At 48.4% G+C, this 19165-nt stretch overlaps 6 protein-coding genes across 6 annotated transcripts; 3 read left to right on the plus strand and 3 right to left on the minus strand.

Annotated features, from left to right (window-relative positions):
• Positions 1-647: 647 nt before the first annotated feature.
• Positions 648-5799, plus strand: FPOAC1_006738 (uncharacterized protein; the record flags this gene model as incomplete). The annotated part of the gene is made up of 8 exons (XM_044851213.1): positions 648-1080; positions 1151-3684; positions 3731-4020; positions 4076-4418; positions 4467-4855; positions 4912-5018; positions 5072-5454; positions 5506-5799. The coding sequence occupies 8 exons, from the start codon at positions 648-650 to the stop codon at positions 5797-5799; spliced, it is 4773 nt and encodes a 1590-aa protein (XP_044709925.1).
• Positions 5800-6430: 631 nt separating this feature from the next.
• On the plus strand, positions 6431-9458 carry FPOAC1_006739 (uncharacterized protein; the record flags this gene model as incomplete). Its single annotated transcript, XM_044851214.1, has 3 exons — positions 6431-7382; positions 7442-7542; positions 7605-9458. The coding sequence occupies 3 exons, from the start codon at positions 6431-6433 to the stop codon at positions 9456-9458; spliced, it is 2907 nt and encodes a 968-aa protein (XP_044709926.1).
• Positions 9459-9483: 25 nt separating this feature from the next.
• On the minus strand, positions 9484-11301 carry FPOAC1_006740 (uncharacterized protein; the record flags this gene model as incomplete). Its single annotated transcript, XM_044851215.1, has 6 exons — positions 9484-9858; positions 9912-10361; positions 10414-10811; positions 10871-11003; positions 11075-11145; positions 11214-11301. The coding sequence occupies 6 exons, from the start codon at positions 11299-11301 to the stop codon at positions 9484-9486; spliced, it is 1515 nt and encodes a 504-aa protein (XP_044709927.1).
• Positions 11302-11766: 465 nt separating this feature from the next.
• FPOAC1_006741 (uncharacterized protein) lies at positions 11767-13577 on the minus strand (the record flags this gene model as incomplete). Its single annotated transcript, XM_044851216.1, has 3 exons — positions 11767-12023; positions 12079-12639; positions 12689-13577. The coding sequence occupies 3 exons, from the start codon at positions 13575-13577 to the stop codon at positions 11767-11769; spliced, it is 1707 nt and encodes a 568-aa protein (XP_044709928.1).
• Positions 13578-15929: 2352 nt separating this feature from the next.
• On the plus strand, positions 15930-16264 carry FPOAC1_006742 (uncharacterized protein; the record flags this gene model as incomplete). Its single annotated transcript, XM_044851217.1, has 2 exons — positions 15930-16062; positions 16119-16264. The coding sequence occupies 2 exons, from the start codon at positions 15930-15932 to the stop codon at positions 16262-16264; spliced, it is 279 nt and encodes a 92-aa protein (XP_044709929.1).
• Positions 16265-16423: 159 nt separating this feature from the next.
• Positions 16424-19019, minus strand: MSP41 (Pre-mRNA-splicing factor syf1; the record flags this gene model as incomplete). Its single annotated transcript, XM_044851218.1, has 3 exons — positions 16424-18661; positions 18724-18894; positions 18960-19019. The coding sequence occupies 3 exons, from the start codon at positions 19017-19019 to the stop codon at positions 16424-16426; spliced, it is 2469 nt and encodes an 822-aa protein (XP_044709930.1).
• Between the last annotated feature and the right edge of the window lie 146 nt (positions 19020-19165).

Genomic DNA, 19165 nt, shown 5'->3' on the forward strand with positions numbered 1-19165 from the left:
TCTATCAAGGCCAATAAAGTATACAATGAGTCTGGATAGGCGATGAAGTTAATCTGTCAGTTCCCAGGGCCTTTTAACTTAAAAGATTAGCGATCTTGTGAGGCGCTCGCCTAGCTAACCGGGTGCACTGGTAAAAACAACTCTGGTACTGCGCCATAGCCTTAGCGAACAAAATCACGAGTCCAATTTATTGAATTTTGGTTACTTGCTGTGATCAAATCATCGAATATGTTTATGTTTTTAAGGTGTGTTGTTCGTTCAGGGGGGCCGTTGAGGATCATGACAGCCCCGTTGACCAATCAGTGCAGGTGCTGGACGACACCTGGAGGACAGCACGTAGCTTCGGGGGCGGGATGGATCTTGGTCGGGAAGTGGTACCTTACCTACTACCTAACTAAGCCGTACTACCTACGTAGCGACTTCATCCATCATCCAACCTCACAACTTCTCGCAGACAAATTCCTAGCGATTGTTGGATTATTTTCGGCCGAGACCTGGCCTTGTCTTACAACAAACTCCTTTTATCCTTTTTACCCAGCAGGTCGCCAGCCATTGCTTTTGCACCAATATTCGGACCTCCCTATCCGCCCTCGAGTCTGAACGAGCCGAACGGTCGCAAAGCAATAACGATCTCGATTTACGATACAATGAGTCGCGATGAACAACCGCCATTGAATATGGAGAGTCCTAGACCATCCGGGGTCTCGAGTTTCGAGAACCGTGCGCTCCCTGCGCGTATGCAATACCGAAGTCGACCTGTCTCTGTCGCAGTTGACCCCTTGTCTTTGATTATATCGGAGTGCATCTCCATAACTTCTGCTATTCAGAAGCATGCGCGCTCACCCCATTCGTCTGTATCAGCCATTCTTGGTGGAAGTCCCAATCCTCTTCAGTTAGGACCCCCAAGCCCTTCGCCTCACGAGCGAAGTAAAAGCCCAGTGGGTAGCATTAGCGGTGATGGTTCTCATGATGGCCTTACCAACCGTTGGGGTTTACGTGGGCAAAGGGGGAAAAGCATGCAAGACAACCCTTTGATTGCTGGCTTCGGTAAATTGAGGCATGAACTTGCCGGTGTGAAAGGTACGGTAGACCAATTCGTTCAGAGTCTTCTCTGTACATCTATCATGGTAGCTGACTCTTTTTCTTGCAGATATCCGATCTTTCGATGCCCCCACGATCCTGGCTCCCTTCCTTCATGTGATTCAGACAAAGGGCACCGCTGCCCCGATTACAATTCTTGCTTTGGGTGCCTTGAGGAAATTTTTGGCTTACGGTTTCATCTCTCCCGAATCGCCGCGATTCGCGTTGGCCATGCAGTCCCTCTCAGTTGCTGTCACACATTGTCAATTCGATATCAGTGACTCGGGCCAGGTCGAGGTTGTTCTTTTGATGATTCTCAACCTGATGGAAGACATGATGTCCGGCCCTGGAGGAGATATTCTGAGCGACGAGAGCGTTTGCGACATGATGGGTCGCGGCCTTGCTATCTGCTCGCAGCCACGATTCTCTCCTGTCTTGCGTCGTACTGCTGAAGCTTCGCTGGTCAAGATGTGCCAGATTATATTCGAAGATGTCAAACATCTAGAGACTGAGGCTGGAGAAGACGGCGAGACTCTCGAGCATCAGGCCGACGATGACCTGGACACTGTTAGGATGGAAAACCCTGCCCCTGAAACAGGTGGGCTATCTACGGAACCCATGAGTCTAGAGGTCCCTGGCACATCTACACCAGACCCCGAGCGAATGAGTAGAGATACCGTAGCCACCACGGAAACAGCCCCCGCCACTGCAAGCGACCCCACGGAGGAAACTGAGTCCCTCGACCTCAGGCCTTACTCTCTACCTTCTGTTCGTGAGCTATTACGGGTGTTGGTAAACTTTTTGGATCCTCAAGATCGAACGCACACAGATACAATGAGAGTCATGGCATTGCGGATCATACATGTCGCTCTCGAGGTTGCAGGCCCCTTTATTTCTCGACATCCGGCCCTGGCAGGCATAGCAGAGGATCGCCTATGTTGCTATCTGTTCCAGCTGGTGAGGTCTGATAACATGGCCCTCCTCGAAGAGTCTCTTGTTGTTGCTGGGACACTCTTGGCAACTTGCCGTGGAGTGCTCAAGCTTCAACAGGAATTGTTCCTTTCATACCTGGTTGCTTGTTTGCACCCTAAAGTTGAGATACCTCGCGAGCCCGGAATTGACCCTTCTCTTTATGCTGGTATTCCACAAACTCCCAAGTTGGTAAAAACTTCACAATCGTCGCAGCCCAGCAGCGGACGATCCACCCCAGTCCCGGTCAAGGACCGTCAAAAGCTTGGCTTGGAGGGGGGTGCTCGCAAACCAGATGCCCGCCAGGCTATGGTGGAAAGTATCGGCGTCTTGTCGCGAATGCCAACGTTTATGGCCGAGCTCTTCATCAATTACGATTGTGATGTCGACCGGGCTGATCTTTGTGAAGACATGATTGGTCTACTTTCCAGGAACGCCCTTCCCGACTCTGCAACGTGGAGCACTACAAGTGTACCACCACTCTGCCTTGATGCGCTACTTCGGTATATTCAGTTCATTGATGAGCGACTTGAAGAGGACCCCGTGGTCGAAGGTTTCCCAGACCCGGAGGCTTTGAGAGATCAACGGCGTAAGAAGAAGATTATCATTAAGGGCGCAAGCAAGTTCAACGAGAAGCCCAAGGCAGGCCTGGGATACCTAGAAGCACAGGGTATCATCAAGGATGCATCGGATCCTGTGGCGGTGGCTAACTTCCTCAAGGGCACCTCTCGTGTCAATAAGAAAGTTCTTGGTGACTTTATCTCTAAGCGAGGTAATGAAACAATTCTTGAGGCTTTCTTGAATCTTTTTGACTTCTCTGGAAAGCGAGTGGACGAGGCTTTGCGCCAATTTCTAGAATCCTTCCGATTGCCTGGAGAGGCGCCTTTGATTGCCACGATCGTGGAAGCGTTCTCTGAAAAGTTTTGTTCCGATGATTCAACTGGTGAAGTTGCTGACAAGGATGCGGTATACATCTTGACCTACGCCATTATCCTGTTGAACACCGACCAGCACAACCCCAACTTGGAAGCGAAAAAACGCATGACACTGGAGGATTTTGCCAGGAACCTAAGGGGAACCAACAATGGCCAAAACTTTGCACCTGAGTATCTGGAGACAATCTACAAGTCAATCAAATCGAACGAGATTATCCTTCCTGACGAGCACGACAACAAGCATGCCTTTGACTATGCTTGGAGAGAACTTCTTCTCAAGACAGAGTCAGCTGGCCCCCTTGTCATCTCCAATACGAATATTTATGATGCCGATATGTTTGCAACAACGTGGAAGCCCATTGTTTCCACGTTGTCTTATGTCTTCATGTCCGCCACCGACGATGCCGTCTTTGCCCGCATCGTCACTGGCTTCCATGAGTGTGCTCGCATTGCGACGAAATACAAGAACACAGAGGCACTCGACCAGATCATTTACTGCCTCAGCCATATGTCGACTTTGGCAGCTGATTCACAATTCAACACTTCTTTGAACACTGAAGTCCAAGCTGGTGATGGCAGTGTCATGGTTAGTGAGCTTGCTGTTAAGCTCGGACGAGACCTCCGGGCCCAGCTAGCGACGCTTGTGCTCTTCCGTGTTGTCACTGGCAGTGAGGAACTAATTCACAGGAGTTGGAAATATGTAGGTATTCTTACCCTGTCACCTAACGTCCTGCTAACAAAAGTAGATGATTCGCATATGGCTCAACCTTTTTAATAACTCACTCATATCATCTTTTTCTCCAGACAATCTGCCAAGTTTGCCATTACCGTCCATCCCCCTTCAGACGCCATCACAAGTCATCGACCGAGGAGCACGGAACGCAGATACCGGCTTCTTTTCGGCCTTTACATCATACATCTCTAGTTACGCTGCGGATGACCCCCCTGAACCATCCGATGAGGAACTAGAGAGCACGCTCTGCACTATTGATTGTATTAAGCAATGTAATATGACTGCCGTGTTCGAAAACATTGCGTGAGTCGCCCCGTAGGCCTGTCCATTTCTATACCGGAAACTAACCTTTTGCAAGGAATTTGAATCCGTCTGTGGCCAAGCTCATTGTTGAAACACTTGTTGATCAGCTGCCTGAGGATTCAACCACGACTGTCATTAGTGTCAAGCATGAGAGTATGCCGGCATCAGCCACAAATGGTCACACGCGACCACCAGGACACATAGAGTATGATCCGAGTGTGGCATACATTCTTGAGTTTTGTACGCTGTTGGCATCACGGGATGCCGAGTCAATCGAAAGCATGGGCAAAATTGTCTTTGACACACTCCAGAGCGTACTCCGAGATCCTGCACGATACCATACTGTCACGGTTTCTAGAGCATCGTTCTATGCTCTGAAGCTGCTCAACATCGGCTATGTAAGTCTGACGATCACCCACTTGTAATGTAATTCTAATTCCGTTTAGGATCACGACTTCGTCAACGTCCCCTTTTTACTTCATACAATCTCAACTCTGCCACAAGAGGCATTGGGTAAGAACTCGGATTTGGTTCTGCAGGGCCTCTCGCTGTGCATTGAGGAATCTGGCCCCTTAAGACGCGAGATGATGACGTCCCCTGATTTTTGGGTCATCCTGCGAACCTTGGCTCAACGCCCTGAGGCGGCAGCATTGGTGTTTGAAATCTTGGAGAAGGGAACCACCGGAACGCCTCCAGCCATCATGGCCGATAACTACGAAGCGGCAATTTCGCTCTTGAATGACTTTGCTTCTGCTGCTAGCCCACGGCAACCTAAGATGCAACCTCGAAGTCCCCGATCACCGAGGACCAATCCTCCTAAGCAGGAAAAGAAGCTGTAAGTACCAAAGAATACCTCATTTTGGTGACAGTTTAGCTAACTCTTGCTCGTAGCAACCCCGAGGCTGTCAACAGAGGATCAAAGGCAGTCAACATGCTTTACAACATGACAGACAGGATTCCCCACCTCATGCAACAGTCTCAGCTCGAAAGTAGTGAAGGTTTGTTGATTCCATGAATCACCATCGTGCGCCTGTTTCTGACTGTCCTACAGCTTGGTCCGCATACTGGTTGCCTATCTTCCAAGCGTTGACGACGCAATGTGCGAACCCTTGCAGGGACGTGCGACAGCTTGCCTTCTCCGCTCTCCAACGGTCGCTCCTATCACCAGAGTTGACTTGCAGTGACCCCAAAGAATGGACCGCCATATTTGGAAAGGTGCTCTTCCCCCTGATAACTCAGCTCCTCAAACCCGAAGTGTTCCTATCGGATCGAGATGGAATGAGCGAGATGAGAGTGCAGTCTGCCTCTCTTCTCTGCAAGGTGTTCCTTCAGTATATGGTACTTCTATCTGAGTGGGATGGTATGCTGGATCTTTGGATCAAGATCATTGAAATCATGGATCGCCTTATGAACAGTGGCCAAGGCGATAGCCTCGTGAGTTATTCAACAACCAGTCCTGACCAAGCGAGTACTGACCAATTACAGGAGGAGGCGGTTCGTGAGAATCTCAAGAATGTGCTCTTGTTCATGGCCAGTAGCGGAAATCTTGTTTCGCCGCACAAGGACCCCTCAAAGGAAAAGCTTTGGTCGGAAACCTGGAAGCGCATAGATCGCTTCTTGCCTGAGCTTCGCGGAGAGCTCGCACTAGACGAGCCACCGAGCAAGGAGAGTGCAGATGAGAAGACTGTTGAAGCGCCAGCAAAATCTCAGGATGCAGGCGAAGAGATTCAGGAGAAAGCAGTTGAGGATGTAGAAACTTCGTCATCGGACGATTCATAAAAGCAGGGCGAGGCAAACAAATAGTAGATTTTGACTTAATAGAAGGAGCATGAAGGAATGAATGGAAAGTCAACACCAAGACCATATTATTAACATTTGTTGCCTAATAGCGTCTGGATTGGGATTTGTTGTGCATTTAATTGCCACGTCGACGCAGTCTGTATGAAATGACTAATAAAGTTTTTATTCTATTTTTTATATAATCACAGAGTATTTGTCTGGCAGCATTTTGAAGCGCATGTTTAATGCCTTGTCAAATTTTGAGGGTCCATGATCGCCTGAACATCTGAGCTAGCTGTAGTCGTAAGCATGTGACCCAAGCGACGTCATATGAGATGTGGGGGATTGTTCGGAGGTAACTCAAGACACTTTACCTACGTTATTTATAAGAAGTTAGTAACACGACGAGTCGGGGTATCAGTCCTGGAGTCTAGATCCCGATCTGTTTGGCTGTGAATTCGTTTACTACGCGCCCTGTACCTAGGTGCTTCCCGGACCAAGATTCTTAAATCTACAACAATTAAAGCCCTTGACTGATTAGGCCTAAACGAACGTTCTTCTTATATGTGCAAAAACATCCTCTAGCAACTACACACTGACCAAGGTCGTGGAATGTCACGCGGTTGTCATAATGTCTGAATACGGTATTCCGGACGCGCTCAGCTCAGGAACCGAAATAAACGCCTTACCAACCACCGACGACGCGAGCGGTGATGCGCCCGTGTTTCCTTCACTACAAAACAATGGAGCTACAAGCCCACGATCTTCCGAAGCCGCTGGCGGTCCTACGATCGAGGAAGACGATAACGACGACGAGCCAGCGGTAGCGAAGCCCTTTGTCCGAACGACAAGTCCTGACCCATCCACCAGGGCCTTTCCAGATACATTTGACGACCGTGTCCCCGATCGGCTGATTTACAAGATGCATAAGTTCAGTCTGTACGAGACAGCCAGTCGATATTATATTGTCGGTGTGGACGTCAGCGAAAAGCGGTACCGGATACTCAAGATTGATCGCACTACCGAAGGCGCAGAGCTCAATGTGACAGACGACAAGATTGTTTATAGTCTCAAAGAAATGAATCAACTGCTGGATACCATAGACGACGGAAACCGAAGCACGGGCGGCATCAAGCTTCGCTGTACGACATGGGGTTTACTGGGGTTCATCAAATTCACTGGACCTTACTACATGCTACTCATCACCAAGAAAAGCACTGTCGCAATGGTGGGAGGACACTATATATATCAGATTGAAGGGACCGAGCTGGTTCCTCTTACGCCATCCAAGTTCAAGCCCGACGCTCGCAATACTGAGGAGCAGCGATTCCTCGGTATCTTAAATAATCTCGACCTGACCCGCTCTTTCTACTATAGCTATTCTTATGATGTTACGCGGACGCTGCAGCATAATGTTATCCGGGAACGTGAGGCTTTGGCCAAAGGTATGCTCCCACCGGATGACGATGACTTCAACTCTATGTTTGTGTGGAATGACTACTTGCTACAACCCGCCGTTGCTGCCCTACGCGATCCATATGACTGGTGTCGTCCTATCATCCATGGCTATATCGACCAAGCAGGTAAGTCTTATTAGCAATAACCGAGCTTCTGTTACAATGAAAATTCTAACAGCCAGCAGCTCTCTCGATATATGGACGTACTGCGCACATCACGGTTATCGCTAGGCGGTCGCGCTACTTTGCCGGCGCCCGTTTCCTGAAGAGAGGAGCTAACGATCTCGTACGTTGTCTCTTACCCCTATAATTGACACTGATTTGAAGGATTGTGCTGACAGTTTATAGGGTTACGTTGCCAACGATGTTGAAACCGAACAGATCGTGGCTGAATCTCTAACGACATCATTCCACGCACCTGGGCCCGAACTATATTGCAGTCCGCAATATACCTCCTATGTTCAACACCGAGGAAGTATTCCGCTTTATTGGACTCAAGACAGCACTGGAGTCACACCCAAGCCCCCAATAGAGCTCAACTTAGTTGATCCTTTCTATGGAGCGGCTGCACTACATTTCAATAATTTATTTGAGCGATACGGAGCACCAATTTATGTCGTCAATTTGATCAAGTCCAAGGAACGCACACCGCGCGAATCGAAGCTGTTGGAGGAGTACACACATGCAATCAACTACCTTAATCAATTCTTGCCAGAAGACAAGAAGATAATCCACAAAGCTTGGGATATGAGTCGTGCCTCAAAAGTGCGTGGAGGGGACGTCATAGGCAATCTCGAACTTATCGCAGAATCAGTCCTTACTACTACAGGCTTCTTCCAGAATGGCGACGGGTTGACAAGCCCCATGACAGCGCAGAACGGAGTGGCTAGAACGAATTGCATCGATTGCTTAGACCGTACCAACGCTGCGCAGTTTGTCATCGGGAAGAGAGCGCTTGGTCACCAGCTTCACGCTCTTGGTATATTGGAGGATACATCGGTCGATTATGATACAGATGCGGTCAATTTGTTCACCCACATGTGGCACGATCATGGCGATACCATTGCTGTTCAGTACGGTGGCTCACAGCTAGTCAATACTATGGAAACATATCGCAAGATCAACCAATGGACCAGTCATTCACGAGATATGATCGAAAGCTTCAAGCGGTACTACAACAACTCTTTCCTCGACAGTCAGCGCCAGGAGGCATACAACTTGTTTCTTGGCAATTACATCTTCGTTCAAGGCCAACCGATGTTATGGGACCTGGCCACTGATTACTACCTACATCATGCCGATCCGCGAGACTGGTCGGCCAGAATGAAACATGACTACATCAATTGGTACGTTCCAGCTCATTTGCAGGAACGAACTGTACCACCATACGTACCAAGCAAGGATATTGCTCGCGTTCACCCAGTCGAGTTTTTTGACGATTATTGGTTAGAGTATTATAGACCTTCCACCCTCTCTTCCTTTCCTAAAATGTTTGCCTATAAGATGAATTCGACTATCAAATACATCCCCCTGAAATCAACCCAGGATGGCCGCTACGACCTGAGCCCCTTTAGAGTCCGCACAGACAACGATGTCGAGCATGGCGAGAAGAAGAAAGCTAAGAAAGACGCTTCTTTACGAGGTGTGACAGGAGTGAACGGGGTGTCGGACACAACTTCGGGCGGGCCACAAGCGAAAGGCATCTCTCTCCAGCGTTGGCTACAACCCACACAAGATAAGCATCTTCTCAGCAGCTCCCTGCGATCAGATGCAAGCCAGTCCTTGAAAGCGTCCGACCAAGATCCTCATGCGAAACCGACCGCACTGGAAAAGTCCAAGGCTGCACAATGGACCTTTACCAAAGCTGTACACGATTCGTTGAATCCATCCGTTGCCGAACAAGAGTCTGAAGATTATGAGCGGTATATCAAACATCCTCAAAATCTCCCTCTTGTAATTTCGAGTGACACGCCTGTCGACGTGGACGCATCCGAATACCAGGAATATCTAAGTGGTGGCTGGCAAGATGAGGGTTTAATGGTCAAGGGCACGGAAGAAGAGATCGATGTTTATGCCGAACTACTCAAGGTAGGGGAGAATCCCCTGACAGTAACCGAGGAGGACGGTCCCAAGAAACGATACAAAGCTTATAGGAAATGGCTGCGTGGAAAGTCTTTCTTCAAGCAGCAACCACTTGACTAGGCCTTAGTAGCTGCAGAGCTGGTTTTCAAGCTGAGGCGGCGGAAAACAGTCTTGCTAGTTTTGGCTCCTTTTCCAACGCTTCATCAAGATCCGATGGTCGTTTGGAGGCATCCTCGGTCCAAAGGGCCTCCAACGCTTTGCCTTTACTTGCCAGTTCTTGAGATACAGCTTGAAGTCCCTCTTTCTGATCTTGAGACACATTGTCTTCGATCTCTTCCAAGGTGTTGAGCCAGCATAACGACAGGATTCGAATGACGTTTTCCATGTGCTCAGGCTCCCGGATCCGAGGCCACGCATTACCGATGATCGCGCCTATCAGCTGTGTTGTTGCTAAGAGAGTTGGAGGATACGAGACGGCAAAAGGGTCTGTCATGATGGACGACGACATTGAGAGAAGAGCCTGACGAAGAACTTAGCGATTTGAATATTCTGAAAGAGCACATAGAAACGTACCGAAAGGTGCTTAATTGAATAGATACCCATGCAATTGACCACCGCTGCAGTTTTCTGTACGATAACCTGTACTATACGCGTGTACTGCGAAGCGTGATGGTGACCAGCAAAGACCCCATCTCGGAGGATCTTGTCGAAAAACCTGCGACGTTCAGTGTTGTCCTGGCTTCCAGTACGTTCTGCTAGTTTGATGAGCACGTCGTAAGCCGGGCCAAGGATAGTTATAGATTCAGCCTCTGGGGTGACACTGGGTAGGTAGAGGAGGAGGGGGAACGTAACGTCTGCAAAAACACGTCCTATGCCTCTGCCTTGCAGTACTTGGGCTGGGCACTTTTCCACAAAGATATTCAAGGACCTCAAGCCTTTTACTTTGACCTCTATTGACTGGTCTTCGACAAGTGCCAACAAAACTGGCATGAACAAAGGCCAATATTCTTTGATAGTCAATTCCTACTAGATGTAAGATTAGCGCTCCAATACCTGCATAGATAAGGTGACTAACCGTGGATGCGTTGACGGTCCAGTGTATCGTAGCCTCCGCCCAGGGAGCTTGACTTCTCCACGACTGTACTTCTGAGAATACCTGTGACCGATCGTCTACGGCGGCATACTGAGAAGGTCGTCCTGAAGCTGTGATTCTTGACGAGGACTTTGCAAATAGTGGCTTCAAAGTGTCCTGGAGAATATCGTCGGCGATGAACTTTGGTAACTTCTGAACTGAGATCTGCTCAGTCAAAACCCTTGTGGCTGTCGATGCAGCGATATCAGTTGTCCATGGATCTTGGGGATCCGTAATAGCCGTCAGCTTTATCAGAAGGTCATCACCTAAAGCTAGTGAGTGAGTTGAAAAAGCAATAGCAATGCCAGCAACGGTTGCTTCCGTGATAAGGTCTGACTGTTCTGCCTTGTGTGTTAGTCATACACACCAGTGGTTTTTACGTAGGATGGCGTTGTGCTACCTTTGTCTGTCTCTAATATGATCGCTCTTTTACTGAGATTTCCGATAAGGTCTTCCAGCTGAGTGTTATTCGTATCATCGTGTGTTTTTGAAGAGAGATACGCAACTGCTAGAAGGACGACATCGTGGAGTTCCTGATGATTCAAGGTTAGCCGCGACATATCTACATGAGCTAGGTCGGTATGCACAAGGTATGAACACGCACCTCATCGTTGGCGGCAGCTAAAGAGGAAGAAACATCTGCTACACTTGTTTGAAGGTGTTGCTGTAACTTATCTGGGCCACGAAATACAGTCAGTTTTGGTACAGACAGTGAAAAGGCCAGTGCATGGCATAGCGCTTACCTGAAAGCTCAGAAAGTCGCTCGAGATTCGAGCGGCTGAGTAAATCATCCAGTGCCCCCGGTACATGGTTAGCCGTGATATCAGCCATTGTCATGAATGATACCTGGGCAGGATAATGTACGAGCTTGTCAAGGGCAAGACAGAGACCCAGTGCAGGTACAGTTACAGTTACAGATGTCCATCGTTTTTGCGCTGAGGAAACAGTGGAGACCCACCATATTTCCCCCGGATATACTGGAAGGCTCCCATTGTTGCTGTACCTAATAAATCTGCTGGCTATTGCACTTTAATTAGTACTTAGATTCGTAAAGATGTGATATTCTTTTTCGTGATTCTTTTGATTCATAAATTTTGAGTGGTATTTTCGCATGTAACCTCTTCCCCATCTATAGTAAAGTGTAAGCAAGCATCATGTGCTTCGTGACGCCTTCCATATGCCTTTGTACTCAGGTAGGAAACAAGACAGTTTCAATGCTACCAAAGACACTCATCGGAGCTAAAATGGGAACATAATCATTCTTCCTCAGATTTATCCGTCATGAAATTCTTCCATCTATGGTATCTCCAGCTCTGTTCTCCGGCTTTTCACCTCCTCTATGGCACCTGCTGGATCCGTTGCATCAGGGTTACGGAGTTGCCATGCAATACACACTTGAAGTGCCGGCCCAGTCCACCTTCCGGGCCTCGTGCCAAGTGCTTTGACGAGGCCCTTTCCATCGAGTAGCTTTTTGAGAGATGTGACTTCGTAAAGATCCAACTTTGCCAGGTGGTCGAGGAACTTTTGCCAGCCTGACAAGAAGTCGCTTTGCTCTAAGAATATGTTAGTCCAAATTCTAACGGATGGGTGAGAGAGCTCGTTACTGACTTTCTGATCCTTCGCGGCTCCATGTTGGAAGTGTTTCTAGGGCTTCAACTAGTAGAGCATTGAGGACTTGTACTCTCCAACTACCAGCTGGAGAATCCCATTTACGAATAGCCATACCGAAACGATCGCGCTCTTCAAGATACGAAGCTCCGTTGCAGACAGCCTCTTTTAATTCCATAATCTCTTCTCGGTGACGATATGCCGCAGAAATAACGTCTGCCAACTTATTTGGGGCCCTGAAGCCTTCGCGAGCGACAACAGCTACGGGTGGATAAGCACTTGGCTTCTTGCGAAAGTTTGGGGGTTCTTCAACGATCATCCAGGGAGTCAGAGCAGCAAGGTTCCATGCATAGAAGGGAGAGGAAGCATCTTCAGAAGTAGTAAGACGTCCAGCCACAGAAGTTGGGGTTTGGTCCTTCAGGAGTTCGTCGAGGCAAGTGTACGCAACGCTCCACCGCGAGATCTCTGGGGTTGGGAGGTTCTTGTGTTCAGGGTCGGTAAAGATGGCGTGGAAGAGCTGCAGCTCATCAATCAGTTCAAGCGATTGATGTGGGTGATCTCCTGCTCAAGTATTAGTAAATCTCACAATACCGTTATAAACCAAACCAACCTTTTAGCATCTTCTCATACTCTACACCAATTCGTTCTCGGCTGATCTTGACACGCAGTGCCTCCAAGACCTTTGGGTCTGCCATGAACTTGCGCGTTTCAGAATCAATTTCGAACTGAAGTCGACTGGCAAAGCGAACGAGCCGCAATACTCGTAGGGGGTCGTCCATAAAGGTCTGGAAAGGTTCCAAAGGCGTTCTGATAATTTTGGCATCCATATCGGCAAGTCCCCCTGTAAAGTCCTCAACACGATCATCATGTAGGTTGTAGAAGAGTGCATTCACAGTAGCATCACGACGGCGCGCATCTTCTTCTGCTGTGCCAAACTCCATCTGAGGATTACGGCTGTCCTCAGTATAGGTCTCTTTTCGAAGATTGACGAAATCGAGGTCCAGTCCAAACATCTTAACCATGGCCGTTTCAAGATGCTTTGACTTTTCTGGGTTGCGGGCAACATTGTGCAGACTACCAATGTCTGCAGGTCCAATGCTGTGCTTAGCCATGGCATCTGGCTGCTCGCAGTAATCGCACATGGCTTGAGCGAAGGGAACGCCAGTCATGGCGTTGATTGCGACGTCAATATCATGGCTCTGGATATTGAGAAGCTTATCGCGCACCCAACCACCAGCCCAGCGGAGGACAATAGGCTCTGAAGCTTGGCGAGAATCGTCAATAGATCTGGCTACATCGAGGAGGAGACGGCGTAGCTGCTGTTCCTTAGGAGTGAGCTGGATAGTAGCAGTCGCCATGAGGAGTTTCCGCTTAAAAATCCGAGTGGGTGATGTGGTAGAGGACGAGTCTAGGTTGGAAGCCAGTGGGTATTGCTCTTTTAAGAATAAGTCAAGATTTCTCTTCATGGCAAACCCAGGACGACCCAGGCGCTTCAGCATGGACTGAGTGAGTGAGAGCGTGGTTGATTGCCTTTCAGGTTAATCTGATGTAATTTTTGAGAGCTTGCAGTAGGTGGGGCCGTTGTGCAGAAGAGGGAAAAAAGAAAGGCAAGATTAAAAACATTGGTGTTTTTTTGTATTTGCTCTTTCAAGATTCTTCACACTTTGTAGTGAATGAGGCTCATTCATCTAGAGTCAATTTTATTATTTAACTACACTCATAGTGTCTTGAGAATTTAAGCTGACATCTACAGGTTATTCTAGTAATTGGTGATGGTTTACAATAAAAGTTTCTTGGTGTTTCTGTCGACCTCTGCAGGTGACAGGCTGTAGTAGGTAGGCCTCTACAGCCCCTCTACAAGCTAGGCGATTTCATTGGCTTGAGACTTCGAGACACCACTGTGTGACTCAGAATTACCGTATGGTTGATAGATTAGTTAGGTACTTTACAGGTGATCAACGTGCAGAACATGCCTGATCTGATTGTACGTATTAATATGTACCTATGCTATTACTGTACTACTATGACATGTGGTTCAAGCAATATTCATCGTTTGAGAGTATACCCGTCAAGTCCAATAAAACATCCTGCTTTAAAAATAGTTAGTTAGTCTACCTTTGAGGCTCCCTGATGATCTGAGACTACTGAATCGGCACATGCATGGGTCTCCTCAGCGCAAGGTTAGCCAAGTCTCGTTGATCTTCTTACCAACAACTTCCTAAACCTGGGGTAAACGCCCTGATCGGCACGATACGTCCGTACAAAATCACATCCGTTTTGTGGCCTAAATAGGCAATAAGCGGGCCCGTGAGGGGTCCTTGTACCTCGAGAGGTTCACGATGACTTCTGCAAGCCTGACTTTCGTACCTTTTCAAAGCTAGCTAACGGAGGTCCCTTTCTGGGCTCTCCGCCCAGCTATAAGACAAAGATACTTATATCCGCATACAAAAACGTATGAAAAAGCCCGTACATTCGTCCTCAACAGAAGAGAGGCCATACGTCCGGCGACAATTGACAAGATTGAAAAAACGGTCACGTGACCGGTTGCGACCGACCTTCGGAGGGTACTTGCGGAGGTCATCAATTGTAACGAAGTCACTTTTGCCCCACAAAACGGATGTGATTTTGTACGGACGTATCGTGCCGATCAGGGCGAAAGCTAATGCTGGCTAGAGGCTCTTGGCTTAGATTAACTAGCGCCTTGTATTACATCCAAGATCGAGCTGCTAAGCACAGCCTAGACAGCCATGTATTCAGATAGCGTGCAGTGCTTGTTGGATGTATACCATCGATTTGAAGGCTAGATGAACAGACAGACACACGCGAGTTCGTAATTGATTAGAGTCTATCATGGACCTAAAAAGCGTTTGTTGATGTCATGTAGGACATATTCTTACAGAAAGCATGGTATTTGGCCCTCACCCATTTCCCTCCGTTGACGCATACCTACCCAACATAGTGACTCTACATGAAATTACAAACAATTACCAAAGAGGCATCGTTAGCTTGCCACTGTGGCTGCATAAGTGCGTGCTGCATGTCTGCCAGCTCTTTGCCGAGCTGAGCTATCAACGGTGCATGGCTAGAATCATTCATCCAATCGTCTTCATCGCAGAGACACCCTCGTACTCCTGATGCACCTCTCCTTTATGGATAAGCTGCCGGGTACGGTAGCTCTGATAACCACCAACGGACTCTGGCAAATAGCTATTTGAAGCAATGAGCGACACTGGTCACGGTACCTATGCCTAGCTTATCTGTTAGCCATTTCGTTACGGCCACCATCTCCAATTTCCCCTCCAAGTTATCATGTTTGGCGCCGCCTCCCAATCATTTCCTCTGTTTTGGCTAGAGGCGGGCTGATCCTACACTCTCTCGTCATCGAGGTTGTGTCCAGCTCAAATGGCGGCAACCTCCTTTGCGACTGTTCAACCACTCATCAACGACTCTTTGTATCGCGACCATCACACTGACGTCAATGGCCGTGGCGATCTAGAATCTAAGCCACCTTCACTTGTCTCTTTGCGTAGTAAAGGGCACTTCCTACCCTGACTAACAGACTCTCAAAGGCATTACTAGGTAGGTACGAACAAGCTCAGTCGAGCACCTCACCTTCCTAGAGCTAGCAGTCAGCAGGTGAAGCAAAGACTCAAGCTTTGCGGGGTAGATCATCCCATTGATACTTTCATGGGTAGTATATAAACACCCCATCATCGAACTCCTTGTCTCCATCCCTCCCAGATACCTACATATCAACAACTTCACAACTACTCGATAACCCTTTACCATATACCCCTTTCCCAAAAACTTACAACCTGATTAAACCGGCATCAGATCTCAAACCAAAAACAATGGAAGGACAACCCATCAACAACCAACAAGCCACCACACAGCCTTTGAACGAAACCCCCGTCGTCGGCTCTCCTCCCCAAGACCGCCGGGCAAGTGATGCAGGATACGACCGAAGAATGAGTGATGAATGGGGTAAGTACCAATCATCAAGCCTCTCTGAGATGGACAACAATGTTGACCAATACAAGACGCATCAAAGGTCCCTCCCAGTCGTTTCCAGAAGCGCAAGGGATCCATCTATGCTACGCCCGGTTCTCGTGACGGCCACGTTGACAGGAATTACGTAGACAAGTACTGGAGCAAGATGACCGAGAAGAATTGGGGTAGTAAATAAACTCCAACAAACCATTGAAACAAATGAATTCCGGACGGTGGTCCTTTGTAAGAAGACAGAGAAACGGGAACGAAGGGAATAATTCGTCGTGGGTAAACGAGCTACATATATGATTTGGCGCAATTGAAATTAAATCAGAAATACCACCTGTGTTACCAATCAATCATCAAGACCATCAATCTCAATAGCATCGGGATTGGATGGAGCGGCGACCATCGTTGGGTTTCCTCCTACTGGGCCCGTACTGGCCGCGACAAATCCTTGAGGTGCTCTTGACTGCCTCTCCAATGCCGCCATGGCATCTGTAATTTCAGCATCCTCCGCTCCCTCAGGTTGACGCTGGCTTCTTGCCAGAGCCTGAGAGGCAATGAAGTTAACATCGGTGTTGTATTGTGCTTGGACACTTCGCTTGATGCGCAGCATCTCCTTGAAAGTGTCTTCGTTACCGTGCTGCACCTCAAACTGTTCCCACTTGGTCCAGAAGTCGGGACTGGTTCGAGGATCGCAGAACTGCGATGCATGACCATAGATGGCGCGAGCCCTGTCGATTTCGCCCAATCTCTTCTCCATATCTGCGAACTTGAGACACATGTCCTTGGCTTCGGCATCTGGAAGAGCAGCGATGGCTCTCTCGTAGATTGGCCGGGTCGATGTCAGGCCAAAGTTGGAAGCAGATTTGGTGATATAAAAGTTAAACATATCGGCTCGATCTTCGTCCGCGACAGCCCTTGTGGCCCGCTCGTAGATGCGCATGGCATGTCGTGCCAAGCCACGCTCCTCCTCCAGATTGCCGTACATGAGGTAAATCGTCTTTGCGAATTTGGGAGGGCAATCCTCCACGGCTTGCTCAAAGAGATCTCGCAGACGTTCGATTCCAATCTTGCGATCAGCAGCTTTAGTGAGATAGAGGTTCCAAAGCTCGAAGGCGACGGGGTAACTAAAGAGATCCAAACCGCGCTCATATATCTTGAACGACTCTTCATAGTATTTATGCTCCTCGAGCAAGTTCGCGTAGTTGACAACTGTTTGAGGTGTCGCGATGCGGAGCTCGAATATCCGCTCATAAACCTTCTTAGTTTCGTCCAAAGTTGATACACTTTCGACGAGGTCGACGTAAAAACTCCATAGTTTCCAACTCTTGTGGACTCGTTGTTGTGGTGACAGAGTCTCATCGAAATAGTCGACGGTGGACCTCTTAGGTGCTTGAACTGCCTTGGCCATGATTCGAACAGCATCATCGAAATTCTCGTTCCGTAGTTCCATTTCTGCCCATTCAATCCACATGTCGGCGAGTTCTGCTACTGATTTAAAAGGGACCTTGATAGCCTTTTCCATGATAACCCGAGCGTTCCTCAGATCACCTCCACGCTCATAGAACTTGGCATAATTAGCCCATAGTTGGTGGAAAGCACCCACAGCTCGCTTTGGCTGAATGGCTGCAATGGCGTCTGTGTATGTCTGAGCAACCTCTTTCTTGTTATCGCCCCAGAGGGCGACACGCTTCTCCCACTCAGGTACATTGTTGGGGTTTTGGCGTAATAGGACGTCGTTTAAGAGGAATGGACGCCTGTCCATCAGCTGTTCGAAACGCATCATCCGGATGTCTAATTCGAAGTCTGCATTCTCATCTTCGACACCCTTTTCAGCCCGTCCAGATGCAACTTCCATCAGGGCGCCGATGATAGATTCCTCGAATTCGGTGTATGCCTCGAAGATCAGAGTGAAATCTCGAACTGTCATGACTGTAGTGATGCCCTCCTCAAACACATCGCGCGCCCGCTCAAAGCTTCCTCTTCGAATCCAGTAAGTGGCGAGACCAGACCAGAGCTTCCCTCGCTGATCAGCAAACCTGGAGATACCACTTCGAATAATCCGCTCGGCGTCGATTCCTGTTTCATGTCCAGTTTCGATGTCAGCCGCATGGGCGACAAGCAAATCAACCATTTCGCTCCAGAGTTCGTAGTGGCCCTTGCCGTGCTTGCTGTTAAATCTAGTATTGTTGAGAACTTCGATAAACTTGAGCGCAGCCTCAGTGTATAGACCATTTTGCACGAGAAGTTCGATAAAGTCTTCGGCGTCTTCAGGATGCACCTGCATATAGCGTCGCCAGATCTTCACGGCAGTTTTCCCAGCAGCAGAGTTGGCAAAAGGCCTATAGATGGCCCATATGCGGTTATGCTGTGTTATTGGGAGGGCTCTCAAGGCTCGATCGAATACATGTCGTGTCAGAGTAACGAGTGGCTGCTTTGTCAAGAACCGAAGGTACATTTCCCAAATTCGCGGCATCTTGTGGAGCAGGTTGAGAGCTTTTTCAAAGAGGGCGTTGACTTTGCGATATTCCTTGTCGAACAAAGCTGAATTCAGTTTGGCGACGTGCTTGACTCGAAATGATAGATACTAGCCACTATTAGAATTGGAGGTCGGGCAGCAAATAGAAAGCACCAAACCATTCAACGTACCAACTTCCATAATTTGTATGACCGAGGTAACTGGGTGCAGGCCCGCTCCATCACATATGCTTGCTCAAGTATTGAACCGTGCCGAGTTTTGAATTCGATATATGTCAGCCATGGCTTGACACTACCGGGATCGCGAAGGATATCTTGCTCGTAGACAGAGTCTTCGTTGGACTGATCAATTTCGCCGTCAGTACATCTATCTTCTTAAAGCTACGCGCGTGTATTTGAACACATACCACAAGATGCAGCTGAGGCTGCCTGCGCGCCCAACTCAGGGCCGGGACGATTGGGGCCATGATGACTATATTGGTGGTGCGAGAAGGATAACAAAACACTCCCGCAGAAACAGAAATTAAGTCAGATCAGCGTGAACTGAACATCGTCGAGATCTGTGTAGAATGTCGAAGATGTTTCCAAAATCAGTCTTTTCGTCGCGGGCCAC

This window comes from Fusarium poae, chromosome 2, assembly GCF_019609905.1.
Source record: "Fusarium poae strain DAOMC 252244 chromosome 2, whole genome shotgun sequence".
In the NCBI taxonomy this organism is placed as follows: Eukaryota; Fungi; Ascomycota; class Sordariomycetes; order Hypocreales; family Nectriaceae; genus Fusarium; species Fusarium poae.